The sequence below is a fragment of the Physeter macrocephalus genome, chromosome 13 (genome assembly GCF_002837175.3).
Source record: "Physeter macrocephalus isolate SW-GA chromosome 13, ASM283717v5, whole genome shotgun sequence".
Taxonomy (NCBI): domain Eukaryota; kingdom Metazoa; phylum Chordata; class Mammalia; order Artiodactyla; family Physeteridae; genus Physeter; species Physeter macrocephalus.
Window position 1 is genome coordinate 24,637,481 of NC_041226.1, and position 15,915 is coordinate 24,653,395.

General features: G+C 41.2%; 1 protein-coding gene across 4 annotated transcripts in view; it reads left to right on the forward strand.

The window, feature by feature from the left end:
- EPSTI1 (epithelial stromal interaction 1) overlaps positions 1-15,915 on the forward strand; it is a 109,828-nt gene that overhangs the window by 11,501 nt on the left and 82,412 nt on the right. For all 4 annotated transcript variants that reach the window (XM_024125983.3, XM_024125982.2, XM_028497297.2 and 1 more), the window contains exons 2-4: positions 7,769-7,827; positions 10,520-10,603; positions 14,852-14,925. In XM_024125983.3, the coding sequence (XP_023981751.1) occupies positions 7,769-7,827; positions 10,520-10,603; positions 14,852-14,925 (217 nt within the window). The remainder of the gene's footprint in view (positions 1-7,768; positions 7,828-10,519; positions 10,604-14,851; positions 14,926-15,915) is intronic.

Here is a 15,915-nt window from a genome sequence, read left to right on the forward strand (position 1 = left end):
GTGGTCTCTTGTTTATCTTTTCCTTCTGGGTGTCTCTTTAGCCCTCTGGGCATCTATTCCACCCTCCAGAAGAAGCTGTGACTTATAGAACTAACCAGCTTCACATCAGTCTCTTGGGTGTGCAGACTATGTCTGGGGCTCTGCAGGCTCTGAGACCAAAGAGAATTCATTAGTCTTTCCACACCAGAGATGTGGAATGCAGGATCAGGGCTGGTGTGATGGGCTTAGGGGACAAGGATGATTTACTCAGTCTGATCTTGGTATTTTTTTTCTTAGGAATATGGTCTGTTTATAAAAGAAGTTTTGCTAACCTGAATGCTTCATAAGGTTTGATTCACGTAGGATAAAAACAGTAAGCTCCAGAGTCCTATGTTGAAGACTGTATTAAAAAAAACAATATAGAAAAACATATCTAGAATCTAAATCTCTATCCAGTGCCTTTGATTAACCAGAAATTTTCCTTTGTTTCAATTTCACCCAAGGATAAGATTTTCTTGAACTATGAAAACCTCAAACCAATTTTTTATAGGACAGTAGACTTTATGTGTCTACTATTCTGCTTGAAATTATCTGTTTGTCACTTAATCTCTTTCTGAATGTTTGCTCTTGAGTACATTTCTTTTTTACTCAAACCAGTGTTGTTCCTAATTAGAAATTTAAATTACATCTGCTGCAGTTTGTACACACCAGGATATATTTATGTAATACTTTTAGACAGCCAAGATATTTTTCATGACTCCAACATACCATTTTTTTTCATAGAGTGCTTATTGATGAGACCTTATAAAAATGCACAAGAATGTGCACAGAGAGGCAGTTGTGTAGCTCAGGAGAGACCTCACAAGGAAGAGATTTCTTAAATATATATATTTAAGAAATCTCTTCCTTGTGAGGTCTCTCCTGAGCTACACAACTGCCTCTCTGTGCACATTCTTGTGCATTTTTATAAGGTCTCATCAATAAGCACTCTATGAAAAAAAATGGTATGTTGGAGTCATGAAAAATATCTTGGCTGTCTAAAAGTATTACATAAATATATCCTGGTGTGTACAAACTGCAGCAGATGTAATTTAAATTTCTAATTAGGAACAACACTGGTTTGAGTAAAAAAGAAATGTACTCAAGAGCAAACATTCAGAAAGAGATTAAGTGACAAACATTTGCCAAACTTAATCACACAGTCATATTTGGCTATAAAGAAGGTTGGGGACTATAGTCTTAATGGAGCACGTTGTTAACCTGAGTAATATAGGAGTGCTTCTAGTAAGGAGGTGGTGAGAATGAATGGTTAGGTAGGTCAGCATCTATTCTGGTTTAGGAATTGAGGAGAGTCAAGCATAATAGCAGAATTTAATCATAGGATCAAACTATCACTGGAACTTTGGAAATGCAAATGGGATATCTAAGGAAGAAAATTTTAAATGTAGTCCACATTCCTGTTCAGAGTATTGATTTTAGAGGACTATTAAGGGTTTTCTTCTGGATAATGTTCTGTGCAATCTTTGTTTTATGCTTTGCACATCCTGCAGGATTGTTTATAATAGTGAACAATTGAAACAACTGAAATGGTTAAGTGAGTGGGTATATTAATGGTGCATTGATGTTGTGAAATATTATGTAGCCATTTCATATTAAGCTTGTTATGTGCATAATTGGGAAAACCACTTATAAGTGAAAGCAGCATATAAAATTGGACTTAATATATGATTGCAACTGTGTAATATGTACAGAATATAGATTGAACTGAAATTCACCCAAATAACACTGTAATTGAGATCTCTGAGGAGTGGGGTTATGAGTGACTTTTAAATGTTTTAAAGATAATTTTCTGCATTTTCTTATGTGAGCATATGTTTATTTCAAAATCGGGATGAATTTCATTTTTAAATATTCTATGCAGATATTTAGATATAAATACCTTATGTCTTGCATTTCTAGTTTTCTCCTTTAAGTTATAGATGTCCTTGAGCAGCAGTGCTGAAGACATGTGGACATATGCAGAGCTTAGCCTAATGATCATAATAATAATAAGAGGAACAATAATAATAGAAAATGTATAACAAGTTGATAAGTGTTTTTATGCAAATGCCAATTTTCTTATCACTAAGCCATTCTTAAATATTCTCTTGTTGGAAAAGATAGTCCTCCTTGGGCCTCTTGCACTCTAGATGTCTTGCTGGGCATGCCAAGATTGCATACCTGACTACTCTAACCTGGACTATTTCTTAGGGTTGTTGTGTAGCTGGGAACCGTGAGAGATGAGGTACATTCTCCCCAGAACAAAGACCAGGCTTGCTTACTATCTGCTATAAAAATGGTGGATTCCACAATTCAGTGTTCCTCAGCTGCAATGCAAACACACTGTGTGTGCAGCATCCATCACGTTGACTTGGAGCCAGAGAGGACAGACATAAATATGCTGATGCCATGCCATGAGTAATAAAGTCCATGTCTTCTGCCAGCATCCATGAAACAGTAACAGCCTAACTATTAGGCTAACTTTAGCTTGCAAGTAGGTTCAAATCACATCCCAGACCTGACATCTCTATGTTCTGACAATATGAAGTCCTTGTAGTTACTTTTGCTGAGGAAGCAATTTAATACATTTTGCAAGTATAGTTATCAATTGGTCCCCATCTCTACTTCCATCACTGGTTTTTGCCCTCATAAAGATGGTGAGTCTCTCCGATATTATATTTCATATATATTCTTTGTATCTTTAGAGTGTCTTTCTTGCTGTTTTTTTTTTTAATAGATGAACTTATTTTTATTTATTTTTTTAGGGAGATTGCGATTGACACACATACACTATTTATTTTTAATTTATTTAATTAATTTATTGTTGGCTGTGTGGGGTCTTCGTTTCCGCGCACGGGCTTTCTCTAGTCGCGGTGAGCAGGGGCTACTCTTCATTGCAGTGCACAGGCTTCTCTTTGCGGTGGCTTGTCTTGTTGCGGAGCACGGGCTTTAGGCGCCGGGGCTTCACTAGTTTTGGCACGCGGGCTCAGTAGTTGTGGCTCTCGGGCTCTAGAGCGCAGGCTCAGTAGTTGTGGCACACGGGCTTAGTTGCTCTGTGGCATGTGGGATCTTCCTGGACCAGGGCTCAAACCCGTGTCCCCTGCACTGGGAGGCAGATTCTTAACCACTGCACCACCAGGGAAGCCCTCTTGCTTCTTCTTTCATAGCTTTTATCATTTACATGTATATGTGTTTTAAGTCAAGAAGCACAACATCTTTCAGGTCTATCCTGTATGATTGTGCCAGTTGGTAACTATACAGACTTGCCTGGCTAAGGTAGTAATTTGAAGCTGAAATACATACCAAATCATTTGCCTTAGTGTGGGGTTACCTCCACCTGGCAGAAGGGGCACTTTTTTCTAATTTGCATAAATTTACCACCTCTCACTAAGCCATGGGCCTATGTGAGGATCCTGGGATGGATGTGTGTATGTGTGTGTGTGTGTGTGTGTGTGTGTGTGTGTGTGTGTGTACCTCTTTCTACTTTCCATAAAGGTATCCTATGAACATAGGCCCTGATGTGGGATGGATGTGTGTGTATGTGTGTGTGTGTGTGTGTACCTCTTTCTACTTTCCATAAAGGTATCCTATGAACATAGGCCCTGATGACCTGGTGGTCTCTTGTTTATCTTTTCCTTCTGGGTGTCTCTTTAGCCCTCTGGGCATCTATTCCACCCTCCAGAAGAAGCTGTGACTTATAGAACTAACCAGCTTCACATCAGTCTCTTGGGTGTGCAGACTATGTCTGGGGCTCTGCAGGCTCTGAGACCAAAGAGAATTCATTAGTCTTTCCACACCAGAGATGTGGAATGCAGGATCAGGGCTGGTGTGATGGGCTTAGGGGACAAGGATGATTTACTCAGTCTGATCTTGGTATTTTTTTTCTTAGGAATATGGTCTGTTTATAAAAGAAGTTTTGCTAACCTGAATGCTTCATAAGGTTTGATTCACGTTGATTAAAAACAGTAAGCTTCAGAGTCCTATGTTGAAGACTGTATTAAAAAAAACAATATAGAAAAACATATCTAGAATCTAAATCTCTATCCAGTGCCTTTGATTAACCAGAAATTTTCCTTTGTTTCAATTTCACCCAAGGATAAGATTTTCTTGAACTATGAAAACCTCAAACCAATTTTTTATAGGACAGTAGACTTTATGTGTCTACTATTCTGCTTGAAATTATGTTTGTCACTTAATCTCTTTCTGAATGTTTGCTCTTGAGTACATTTCTTTTTTACTCAAACCAGTGTTGTTCCTAATTAGAAATTTAAATTACATCTGCTGCAGTTTGTACACACCAGGATATATTTATGTAATACTTTTAGACAGCCAAGATATTTTTCATGACTCCAACATACCATTTTTTTTCATAGAGTGCTTATTGATGAGACCTTATAAAAATGCACAAGAATGTGCACAGAGAGGCAGTTGTGTAGCTCAGGAGAGACCTCACAAGGAAGAGATTTCTTAAATATATATATTTAAGAAATATATGGTATGGAAAAACACTTCTCCCTCTGTCTTACGCTGTTCTTTATACGTTCTCCCTTAGTATATCTCATGGATGTGTGCTGTTAGAAGGTGAAAATAATCTTACAAATGGAGATATTTCATTAAATTTCAATGAGGTAATTAAGGAAACTCATTTTCAAAAATATACATTTATTTCAGTGGCTTGAATGTTGCTTAATCAGGAAATGACCAGAATACTAAATACAGGTAGGTTGGGCTCGTCTCCATCAGTAGCTTTGAGAGTCAGGCTGTTGAAAGGGATGACATGGAGGTTAAAACAGCAGAGGCCCTTGCTGTGGGTGGAAACTACTTGGCTGAAAACATGAATAAGTTATACTTGTTATTCATGTCAAGGAAAAGCTAAGAGAGAAGGGATGAATATTTGTATCTACCCAGGCATTATGCTCTGCCACGGGATATTAAAAAATAAAAAGCCGATCCTTAGACTTAAGCTTCTCTTCCTATAGGAAGGAAGAGGAATAGAGGCTCCATTATTTGGCAATGCTTTCTTCTGAATATTATATTTCAGATTTGACATTTTCAGCCAATAAAATATTGCTAAGAAGGTTACTAAGGAATTCTCTAACATAAAACATTTATTACTGGGACCACTGTCCTTGAGCCTGGGGTTATATTTAAATGTTTTCGATTAAAAGCCTCTGATTTCAAGGCTAGATAATTCTCCCCCTTTTTTCACGGCCCTGTATTGTCTGGGTACTTGTCGGCTACACATGTTGGCCATAGATTGACCACAGTCCTATTCGTAAGACGAAAGATTCTAGTGTGATATTGTCACACTTAAACTTAATCAGATTAGATATTGCAGAATAAAATCTTTTACAAACTGTTTTTTCTTTTCAAAACTTTCCTGATATTTTCATAAGAGAGATTCATGGAACTTGGAAAATTCTCTATGAAGCTTCTCTTAGCAAAGTGCTAGCACAGAAACCCTTCTTGCCACTTCAGATCCTATCCTTTAAGCCTCAACTTGCTATTCTTCTCTGAAATTTTCTACTCCTCTGGGGTCTCACTGACTTCCCTCCACCTTGCATCTCTGACTACTTCCATCATCCCACTTGGAGGCTTGTTTGAATATCCTTGTGGTCTGCTCTGGTGGTTTCATGAATTGTTCCTAATTAAAGTGTAAGCTCTGTTAAAGGGGTTGGTGTCTGTTTTTTTTTAATCTCCCCTCATGCCTCATAAGCCCCTAACATAACGAGTCCACAATGGGTGCTTGGCTAAGTAGATTTACTTTGTTTGGAAGTCTATCAAGAGGCCGAAGTTAAGGACAGTCATATTTTATGTTTTCTACATTGAGCTGAATACTTAGCTCCAGACGCCCACCTGGTCTTAAGTCAAAAGTGCTTGGTTTGAGTCTCAGCACTATTGCTTAATTAACCTCATGATCTTTGGCATATGATTTAACGTCTGTGTCTTTTATCAGTGATTTATTAATCCTTCAATTCCCTTTTAGTCCAAATGTTTGAAGACAGCTTGATTGATCTGCAGCACTGGTTCTCAAAGTGTGGTCCCCAGATCAAGAGTATCATCTGGGAACTGTTAAAAATGCAAGTTATAGATGCCCCCCGTCCCATACCTACTGAATCAGAAACTCAACATTTTACAAGCCCTCCAAGTGATTCTGATGCATGCTAAAGTTTAAGAACTACTGATTTGCAGTGTAGTCAAATCCCTGGTATGGTGAGAAGCTCCATACCACAATGTTAACGGACATTGATGATTCTGTAGTCATTTCATGGTTGGCATTTAAATCCAGTATCTTGTTTCATCTTTAAGGCTCTGAAGAATGGCTCACTATTGCATCGTACTCAAGTTTGCAGGTACTACCCACAGAACTGCAGCTCCTAAGCTTCTATAAAGTGTGGACAATTGAGGAGTGAAAAATCTTTCTGAGGGTGAACAAAGAATATGCAATGGACAGGGGATTAATTTCCAGCGGCAGCCTCCTAATTTTGTATTCATCCCATTGTACGCATGCTAGGCTACACATGCAACGTCTGCTGATATACGTTAGGTAATTGGGCATCCAGCAGCCCTGTTTGCATGCAAAGGTGGTTGCACACCTCCCATGTACAACTCGAAAATTAAAGCCCAGTTTGAAGCCGGCTGAAGGCTTACTGCTAGGAAAATGAGATAAGAAAGAAATGGCTTCTGTTCATCAGCGCTTTTGGCCTCTACTGTTCAATCTTTGCTAATTTGTCCTTTGAAATTGTATGTTCCGTGTTGGACAAAGATTTCTAAGAGTATCTGGGATTTTTTAAAAAAGACCTACATTTATAAGCTGATTGTATTTATCCGTAACATTTCCCTTCACACTGTACCTACATGTACGCTGCAGTCTTGCTGTGCTATATTTTTGCTCTGTGAAGTATTCATACTTCTGTGGGACTACATGTATCATCACAAAGAGCCACCCCCCAGCACAGACTCACGGACTGGGTCTCTGGCATCATTTCATTTCAATTCAGCCCACATTCAACAAGCAGCTACTTTGTGCCAGGGGCTGGGCATATATGGATCCCTCAAGCACAGTTTCTGCCCTCAAAAGCTGACAATATTGTAACAACTTCTTGCACCTTAGTGGTGAATATTTTTGCTTAAATGAAGTCTTCCCTGGACCCCACCCCTCCCCGCCCCCCAGAGAATTGAAGTGACTCCTCACTTCTCTGAACTCCTGATTATGCTCGACCTGTGTCCCCAGGAGAATGAGGGCACCAGTGGACCCCTGGCTAGAAGTCAAAGCCTCAAAACACAAGACTGTGGCCATCTGGCCACTCAGATGTCCATTTGCATTGCAAATGGCCCCTACGCACAGTTTGTGGGAGCCAAAAATGTGAGTGTTTCCTGTACTGCTGTAGTGGGTGACGTGGAAGAGAATGCCAGTCATCTCAGAGGGATGTGCCCATGAGCGCCACCTGGAGGCACAGTGGATCCCTACAAAGACAGTTTACCAAGAGCTGACCCTGAAGAAGTCACCTGTCATTCTTCATCAACTGCTTTATATTTCCATATGTGGCCGTGTGCACTTGTTTTACTTTACCAGATAGATTGTAAGCTCCTGGAGAACACACTTGGGTCTTAAGAGGAATATTATCTTTCCTAGTGTCTATTGGATGGTGATGATCATAAATACAGTATATTATCAGAAAGAATGTATGGTGCTTTATATGCATGAATAATTTCTCATGATAATCGATTTTTTTTCTCTTCATTCTAGCATGGGTGCATATACCTTGATAGTACCAAGTGAAAAACGAAGAAATGAGATGCAACGGAGTATGTATATTATTTACCATTCAAAATACTTCTCATTTTCTTTCTTTTTGTTTTTAAACTACAGTTTTTGTTACTTTATTCATAATTTAAAAAAAATTATTTTTGGCTGCATTGGGTCTTTGTTGCTGCGTGCGGGCTTTCTCCAGTTGCGGCGACCGGGGGTTACACTTTGTTGCGGCGCGCGGGCTTCTCACTACGGTGGCTTCTCTTGTCACGGAGCACGGGCTCTAGGCACACGGGCTTCAGTAGTTGTGGCTCGTGGGCTCTAGAGCGCAGGCTCAGTAGTTGTGGCACACGGGCTCAGTAGTTGTGGCTCGCGGTCTCTAGAGTGCAGGCTCAGTAGTTGTGGCGCACGGGCTTAGTTGCTCCGCGGCATATGGGATCTTCCTGGACCAGGGCTTGAACCCATGTCCCCTGCACTGGCAGGCAGATTCTCAACCACTGTGCCACCAGGGAAGCCCAACTTTGGCAGTTTTAATTATACCTTTTAAAATTATTCTATTTTAGTGCTTCTAAATTTGTTTCTCTGTGTTAATAGCAGAACTCACTGCACGGTTATAAATCTGAGGTTTCTGTTGGGCTTAAACAATTTCACACCTATCAAGTTCCTGTAAAATTGGGCTCACTGCAGATGTCCTTACAGGACTTGGAACAATTTTGAAAGAGACAAGTCATATATGAAATAGATTATAAAATAATCCGTCTCTTTCTAGACCTGTCCCATTCCTTCTTTTTTTATAAATTTTTATTTATTTTTATTTTTGGCTGCATTGGGTCTTTGTTGCTGTGTGTGGGCTTTCTCTACTTGCGGTGAGCAGGGGCTACTCTTCGTTGCGGTTCCCGGGCTTCTCATTGGGTGGCTTCTCTTATTGCAGAGCGCGGGCTCTAGGCGCAGGCTTCAGTAGTTGTGGCACACGGGCTCAGTAGTTGTGGCTCGCGGTCTCTAGAGTGCAGGCTCAGTAGTTGTGGCGCACGGGCTTAGTTGCTCCGCAGCATGTGGGATCTTCCTGGACCAGGGCTTGAACCCATGTCCCCTGCACTGGCAGGCAGATTCTCAACCACTGTGCCACCAGGGAAGTCCCTGTCCCATTCCTTCTTAATGGAAATTTTTTTTTCAGTCTCTGTGTTCCCATAATTTTGTAACTATCAGAGTCTACCCTCAGCTGTTTTTATTCATGACTTCACTTTCCTTCTTTAGATTATAAGCTCTTTGAGGGCAGGGGCTACATCTTACTTGTTTTTGTGCTCCTTGTACCTAGTGGGCATATAACATGCTTAACTGAAGTTGTACAGTAAAATAAATGCTGCCCTTTAAAGTTACAGTATTATACCTTAGAGTTGGAAGGAGAACTAAAGTTCATTTAATTCACAAGGAAGTTCTGAGGCTTGTTCAAGTCAACTGTGGGGCTAGCACTGAGATTCTGTGCTCTTCTATCTTGATCTTAATAGGAAATTTAATTTTGTAATGACCAGTGGACATAAGGGCACAGCAGGAAAGCAGCTCTATAAAGGTCTCCACTGGACAGGTAGGCCCCTGGGTGGTACATCTGAGTCTGTGCAGAATATGACAATCACAGCTATGCTAACACAGTGACTGGGCACTGCCTGCAGGTGACCAACGGAATCCCAAAGATTCTGGCATTTTACAAGTTTTTGATTTAAATAGTTAACAGGAATTTAAGCCTCAGTGCAGTCTGGATTTTTGAGATGTTTCAGAAAGTTTTTTTCCCTCTAATAATTAAAAAATATTATAAATGGACGTTTGAAATAATCACTTCTAATGAGATTCGGGCATACATTGGAAGAACAGAACTAGTATCTCTGGCGCCCCCTGCTTCCCGTCAGTGTATATTTGGGGAATGAGCACTGCTTTACAGGGAGTAGGCTCAGCCTAGTGGTTCCAAGTGCCAGGAATCTGAGAGGCCTCGTTCCTCATGGTTACATTAAGCTTGGGGAATATTTAAAATAAAGTGAATACGGGCATTAGAATTTTATGGGGATTTATGTTTACTGTGTGTGAAAAGTTCTTATTGACACATGAATGTTTTGCACACACTCTCTATAGGAAACTTTTAGCATTAAATGATATAGGGTTTGAAAAATGCCAGAGTGGGAGGAAACACTAAACTTCTTTATTTAGTAGGAGTTCATATGGTTTTCAATTTTTTAAAAACATTTATTTATTTTTGGCTATGTTGGGTCTTTGTTGCTGCGCGCGGACATTCTGTAGTTGCGGTGAGCAGGGGCTACTCTTCGTTGTGGTGCGCGGGCTTCTCATTGCAGTGGCTTCTCTTGTTGCGGAGCACGGGCTCTAGGCGCAAGGGCTCTAGGTGCGTGGGCTTCAGTAATTGTGGCGCACGGGCTTAGTTGCTCCGTGGCACTTGGGATCTTCCCGGACCAGGGCTCGAACCCGTGTCCCCTGCATTGGCAGGTGGATTCTTAACCCCTGCGCCACCAGGGAAGCCCCTGTTTTCAAATTTGAACCTCTGTGCAGACTCTTGGAGAGAAAGTGCCTTAGGTTGACCCCAAGGGGTTAGGACTGGGTGGGTGGTGTCTTCCTTTCCTGGATATCTCGTCCACTCATGCTTGCATGTAGTTAATTGTCCATCTGATGGTGGTTTGTTATGCTTTCAAGGGAGCAGTTCCCTTTTCACGCTCTAATAATTGATTTGGTATTTCTCACCTGGCTTAGTGGCTGCAAAAGAGCTGGAGGACCTGGAGAGGTGGAAGGAGCAACAAAGGACGAAGCCCATTAACCTGGCACCCAAGCAGCTAGGTAAGCCAGCAAGCCAGTTGCTTGAATGCGGAAGGACAGGGCCACCCAAGGATCCTCTTAGCACCTTGCCCACATCTGTCTTTCAATGTACGTTATAGGTCATTGGACCATTGTGCTGCTTGAAATGGAATGCATTTAATGTCAAAACATGCACTTAAAGTCAAAAGTATGCAGGTATACTGTTGTTTCTGATTTTCTGCAAGTAGCAAACGGATGATGCCACAGTTATGTGGGAATAAAAGGATGGCTTAATTGCCAAATAATTTAGAGCCTCATAGTTGATCAGCTCTGAAGAAATCTTACCTGGGGCGCTGCATATGCCCTGTCATAGCTTTTGCTCCCATCCTGATTAGTGCTATCACAAGCATGTTAATCATGGCAGTTAACTGGTTATGGGAAAAAGAATGAATGGAGAGTCAATTCCAACACTAAGATGTGAGTGGGCTGGGGACACAGGGTGGGTATAAAGAGAACATCGCCTGTGTTTTCATTCGCAAACAGAGACTTTTGGGCCTCTGGAACACGTGGCAGTGTGATGAATTGTCTGTGCTGCCTTTGCCGGGTGTTTGAATCATTCAACAGGGAGGCCCTCTAATGGGAATCATTCACATCTTCTCTTTTCTCTTCCAGAAGCAGCTGAGAGCTTAAAGGGCTGGACACACAGTTCCCACAGATTTAGTTCACACAAATGTGTTACAAGTCAGAGGCCACTTACTCTCACAGTGGTTTTTATCTATTTATTTATTTTTTTGGCTGCACTGTGTGGCATTTGGGATCTTAGTTTCCCTACCAGGAATCGAACCCACGCCCCCTACAGTGGAAGTGCAGAGTCTTAACCACTGGACTGCCAGGGAAGTCCCTCATAGTAGTTGTCAAGAAGTATTTTTTCCAAGATGTAGGTAAAAATAACCTAATTTGGTAATCATTTAGTGAGTGCAAGTAATAGTATTATCATCATCATCCCACTGTATTTCATGAAAAGGGTTAATCTCGTGTCACCTTTTTGCTGAATAAGCTGCATTTGAGGGGTGCAACCTGGAGACAGCTTTGTCCTTCCTAACTGGCCCCCTCACACCAGCTATGTGGGTCTACTTTTTCTTATGTTCTTTGGATGAAATTAGATTTTTGGGGTATTTCTCAAATAATAAAGTTGTCTAGCTAATTCTAGGCATAAAAACAGTGTCATTTCAGTAATTAAGTTTAGTCCTAAATACTGTTCAAAACTCTGTTACTGATAGAGATTAAAGCTTCTTCCCTGCTCCAGCCCAGGTCTATTTTGGGTAGAAAGTTGGCAGAGGAAATAGGGTGTGGCTGAATTTTTCACTGTTGACTCCACTGTTCCCAGATTCTGACCCCTCATGGGTCAAAGGGAGAAGGAGAGGTTAGGGTCTAGAGTGCACCGATCCCAGTTTCTTCAAGTTTCGGTGTGTGTTTACTGTGCCTCTCACCCCTGGGGTTCTTGGAGTTCTTCAGAGTCCCTCCTTGCCTGCCAGCCATCTCTCACCTGGACTTCCTTGGTAGATATGATACTTTTTCCTGCTGGCAGTGCTTGGCTTCACTGCTGGCTCTTGGTAGCTGGACTCTCTTTGTAGAGCTCCATTGTACCTCTGGGTGGCCCACACGGGCAAGGCCCTTTTACATTTTTTTGGCCATGCCGTGCAGCAGGCAGGATCTTAGTTCCCCAACCAGGGATCGAACCCGTGCCCCCTGCAGTGGAAGTGCGGAGTCTTAACCACTGGACTGCCAGGGAAATCCAGGGCAAGTCCCTTTAAGATGACTTTAGATTGGCATTCTCTTTCATGACAACCAGATTGGGAGTGCAGGAAACACTTGTGCATTCTTCCCACAAACTCTGGGAATACAGGCCATTTGCCCTGCAGCCATCTCTTCTTTAGGACCAGTCTGAGTAGCCACATGAGAACAGCCATGTGCCTTTTGGCTCCGACCTTCCTAAGCATGGGTCCACTAGGTCCCTCAGTCTCTTGGGGACACAGATTGAGCCCTTCAAGTGATTTTCATTAAACCTCTTAATCACATTGATGGGAAGATTCCTCCTTCCCCAAACACATACACAGAGAAAATGAAATTCACAAAGACATCTTTTCTCTGATTTCTACCTTCCTTTGACCTAGCTAACCTCTTTTATAGACTGAAGGTAGTTGCCAATTAAGGTTCCCCAAACTGGTTTTCAATTACACCCTTGCAGATCCTGCCTAGGGAGCCAAGCACTTGCCTTGGGGATCTGGAGTTGTTGGTGCCTACTGTTTTGGGGCCTTGACCAAAAAAGAGCAGGAGTTCTGCTATATGGTGTACCTAGGAATGGTCAAGGGGGAAGAGGGTAGCGAGTAGAAAAGAATTCTAGAATGTTTTAAACTTTGAGATGAGTTTTAAAGAAAACCTGCAAATGCTTATACATCTTTCTCCATTTTTATTTTTTAATTTAATTTTTTAATTTTTTGGCCACGCCACGCGGCATGTGGGATCTTAGTTCCCCGATGAGGGATTGAACCCGTGCCCCCTGCAGTGGAAGCATGGAGTCTTAACCACTGGACTGCCAGGAACGTCCAACTTTCTCCATTTTTAAATTCTCAACTCCTCCTCTATTCCTCTACCCCGTAAAATATTGGAATGGTTCTAGGAGATACTAAAAGTGGCTGTGACATTAGATAAAAGCCTCAATAGCCCTCACTGTTTCTTTCCTTAGGGCCAAGACCAAACAGGTATTATAGAGCTTTTGGGACTCAGAAGTTTCTGTGGGGTCTTTATCTGTTCAATTATACCAACTATGATGAATGCAAATTGTTTTACTGCATCTTCTGTGCAAGTGAATCTTTCAGAGAACGGACACTTTTAGTGACCAAATCACCGGAGAATTATTTCAAAGGAATCTTTAAAATATGCACGCCAAGCTTGCATAAACACTGAGAAATCCCTAAACAGTAATTCTTAGATGATTGTCAAACTGCAAGGATTTCTGGCCCTCAGTTATTATAGGTTTAAGAGAGAGCAGACTAATGACCTAACATCCATATTTTTCTCTTGAATACCTAAAGAAAAGAACAATAAATAGTATGGATTGACAATCAATTTTAATTAGAATATTCCCATTGTACTTTTAAAAACCGGGTTATAAAGACAGTATACTCATCTCATGGCAAGACCTCTGAGGCTTTCCTGAGCTTTTGCTACTTGAATACAGGGCAATAGAGTCAGAAGAAAAACATTGGAAGCATCACTGATCATCATCTTTATTAGGTTAAGGAATGGTCATACTCTAGCAGAAAGAATGTTCTGGAATTTCCAGGGCACTATTTCTTATTATTTAGCATGGACTTTCAGGTGTGATTTCAGTCTAAAGAAAAACTTGAATACCTACATGATTGAAAAAACTTAGTAGCATTGTCCTCTTCTTGGGGGAATATGGCCTTATCTTTCTGTCCAGCTCTTTCTCTTTTATGCAATTACTATTGTTTAATGTCTTATTTAAAAAACTGGTTATGTTACTGAACCAAATTTGGGCCTGCTCACCCATGCGCAGTAAAGCCAAGCTACTGACACTGGGTTGTGGTGAATTGCAGTGCAGTAAGGCATCATCAACCAAGGAGCTGGGGACAGCTTGCTCAAAAAACCTGAACTCCCCGATGGCTCTCAGGAAAGCATTTTTAAAGGCCAGGTGAGGGAGGGGAGTGATCAGCTTGTGCCCAATTCTGATTGGTTGATGGTGAGGTAACAGGGCTGGCTGTGCCACAGGGGTAAACATTATCAATCCTCAGGCTCCAAGAGGCTTGGGGGCTGTGTGCTCCTGGTCATCACGTGGTTACATCTTCCATTTGGTGTTGGTTTTAGCATTTGGAAAACAACTCAGGAAATGTGCATCAGGTACTATTCTCTAGGTACTTCAGGGAGGAGCTAAAGCAGAGGATACAGGGGAGGGGTCTGTCCCGGGAAAACCCTTAGGGTCTTGCTCAGTTACAGTTCCCCCTTTTCTTTGATACTCCTTAATCTTGAGGAGAACAGGTGTTGGACAAGAAAGGGAGTAACGTTTCGGGTAGAGAGGTTAATCATAAAATCGGCAGAGGAACTCGGTTTTAGGGGGACTCGGTTTCAGTTATGTCCTTATTTGCAGGGGTATGAAAAAAAAAAAACTCATGGTGTAGACTTATCATGTATTTCATTAGTCTTTGATGGCTGACAATTCAGCTTAACATTCATGTTTCACCTTCATGACTTTTTTTTTTTTTTCCTTAGGTGGAAACCACTCAGAGGTTGAAGTCAGGCAGAGACAACAACTTCAACTGATACAATCTAAATACCAGAAAAAGGTCAGAATCCATCTCTTTTAGCTTAAATTTGGCAAGAAATTAGAGTACCAGCACTTTCAAAGTAACCATGAAATAACACAGTAACTTTACCAAAAGCATAAAACCTTCAAACAAACTGCAAAAGAAAGTCTCAAAAATCAAAGAAGTCAGGATGTGAGAAGTGAAGGGATAAATACTGCAAATTCTCACCCAAGCTGTCTTATCAGTCAGTGAGACCTTTGGTAAAGGGTTTTTTTTCCCCCTAGTTTAAGTCTCTACTATGTTTTGAATATTCAGGTTCCAAGAACATGGATTTGTTTACCCCATTCCAGTCCTGAAAGTACTACACAAATTTTTAAGATTCCAGCAATTTTTTTTTTTTTAACAGTGAACTCTGAGTTTTATAATCAGGAAAAATGATCTGCCCTTCCTTCTCTCCAACCTGGCGGAGGTGGATTGGGGACAGAAGAGACAGAAAGACAGAGACCAAGGAAGAAACACAAAGAAATTTCATGGGCAGCAGATGTGGCCTGACCATCCTCTGTGATCTAAGTAGCTTGAAGAACCAACCTATAATCATGGCGTGCTATAGCACAAAAAATACTGTAATTTGCCTTTCATCATAATTTTTTTTTAACATCTTTATTGGAGTATAACTGCTTTACAATGGTGTGTTAGTTTCTGCTTTATAACGAAGTGAATCAGTTATACATATACATATATCCCCATATCTCTTCCCTCTTGCGTCTCCCTCCCTCCCACCCTCCCTATCCTACCCTCTAGGTGGTCACAAAGCACTGAGCTGATCTCCCTGTGCTATGCGGCTGCTTCCCACTAGCTATCTATTTTACATTTGGTAGTGTATATATGTCCATGCCACTCTCTCACTTTGTCCCATCTTACCCTTCCCACTCCCTGTATCCTCAAGTCCATTCTCTAGTAGGTCTGTGTCTTTATTCCCATCTTGCCCCTAGGTTCTTCATGACCATTTTTTTTTTTTTAGATTCCATA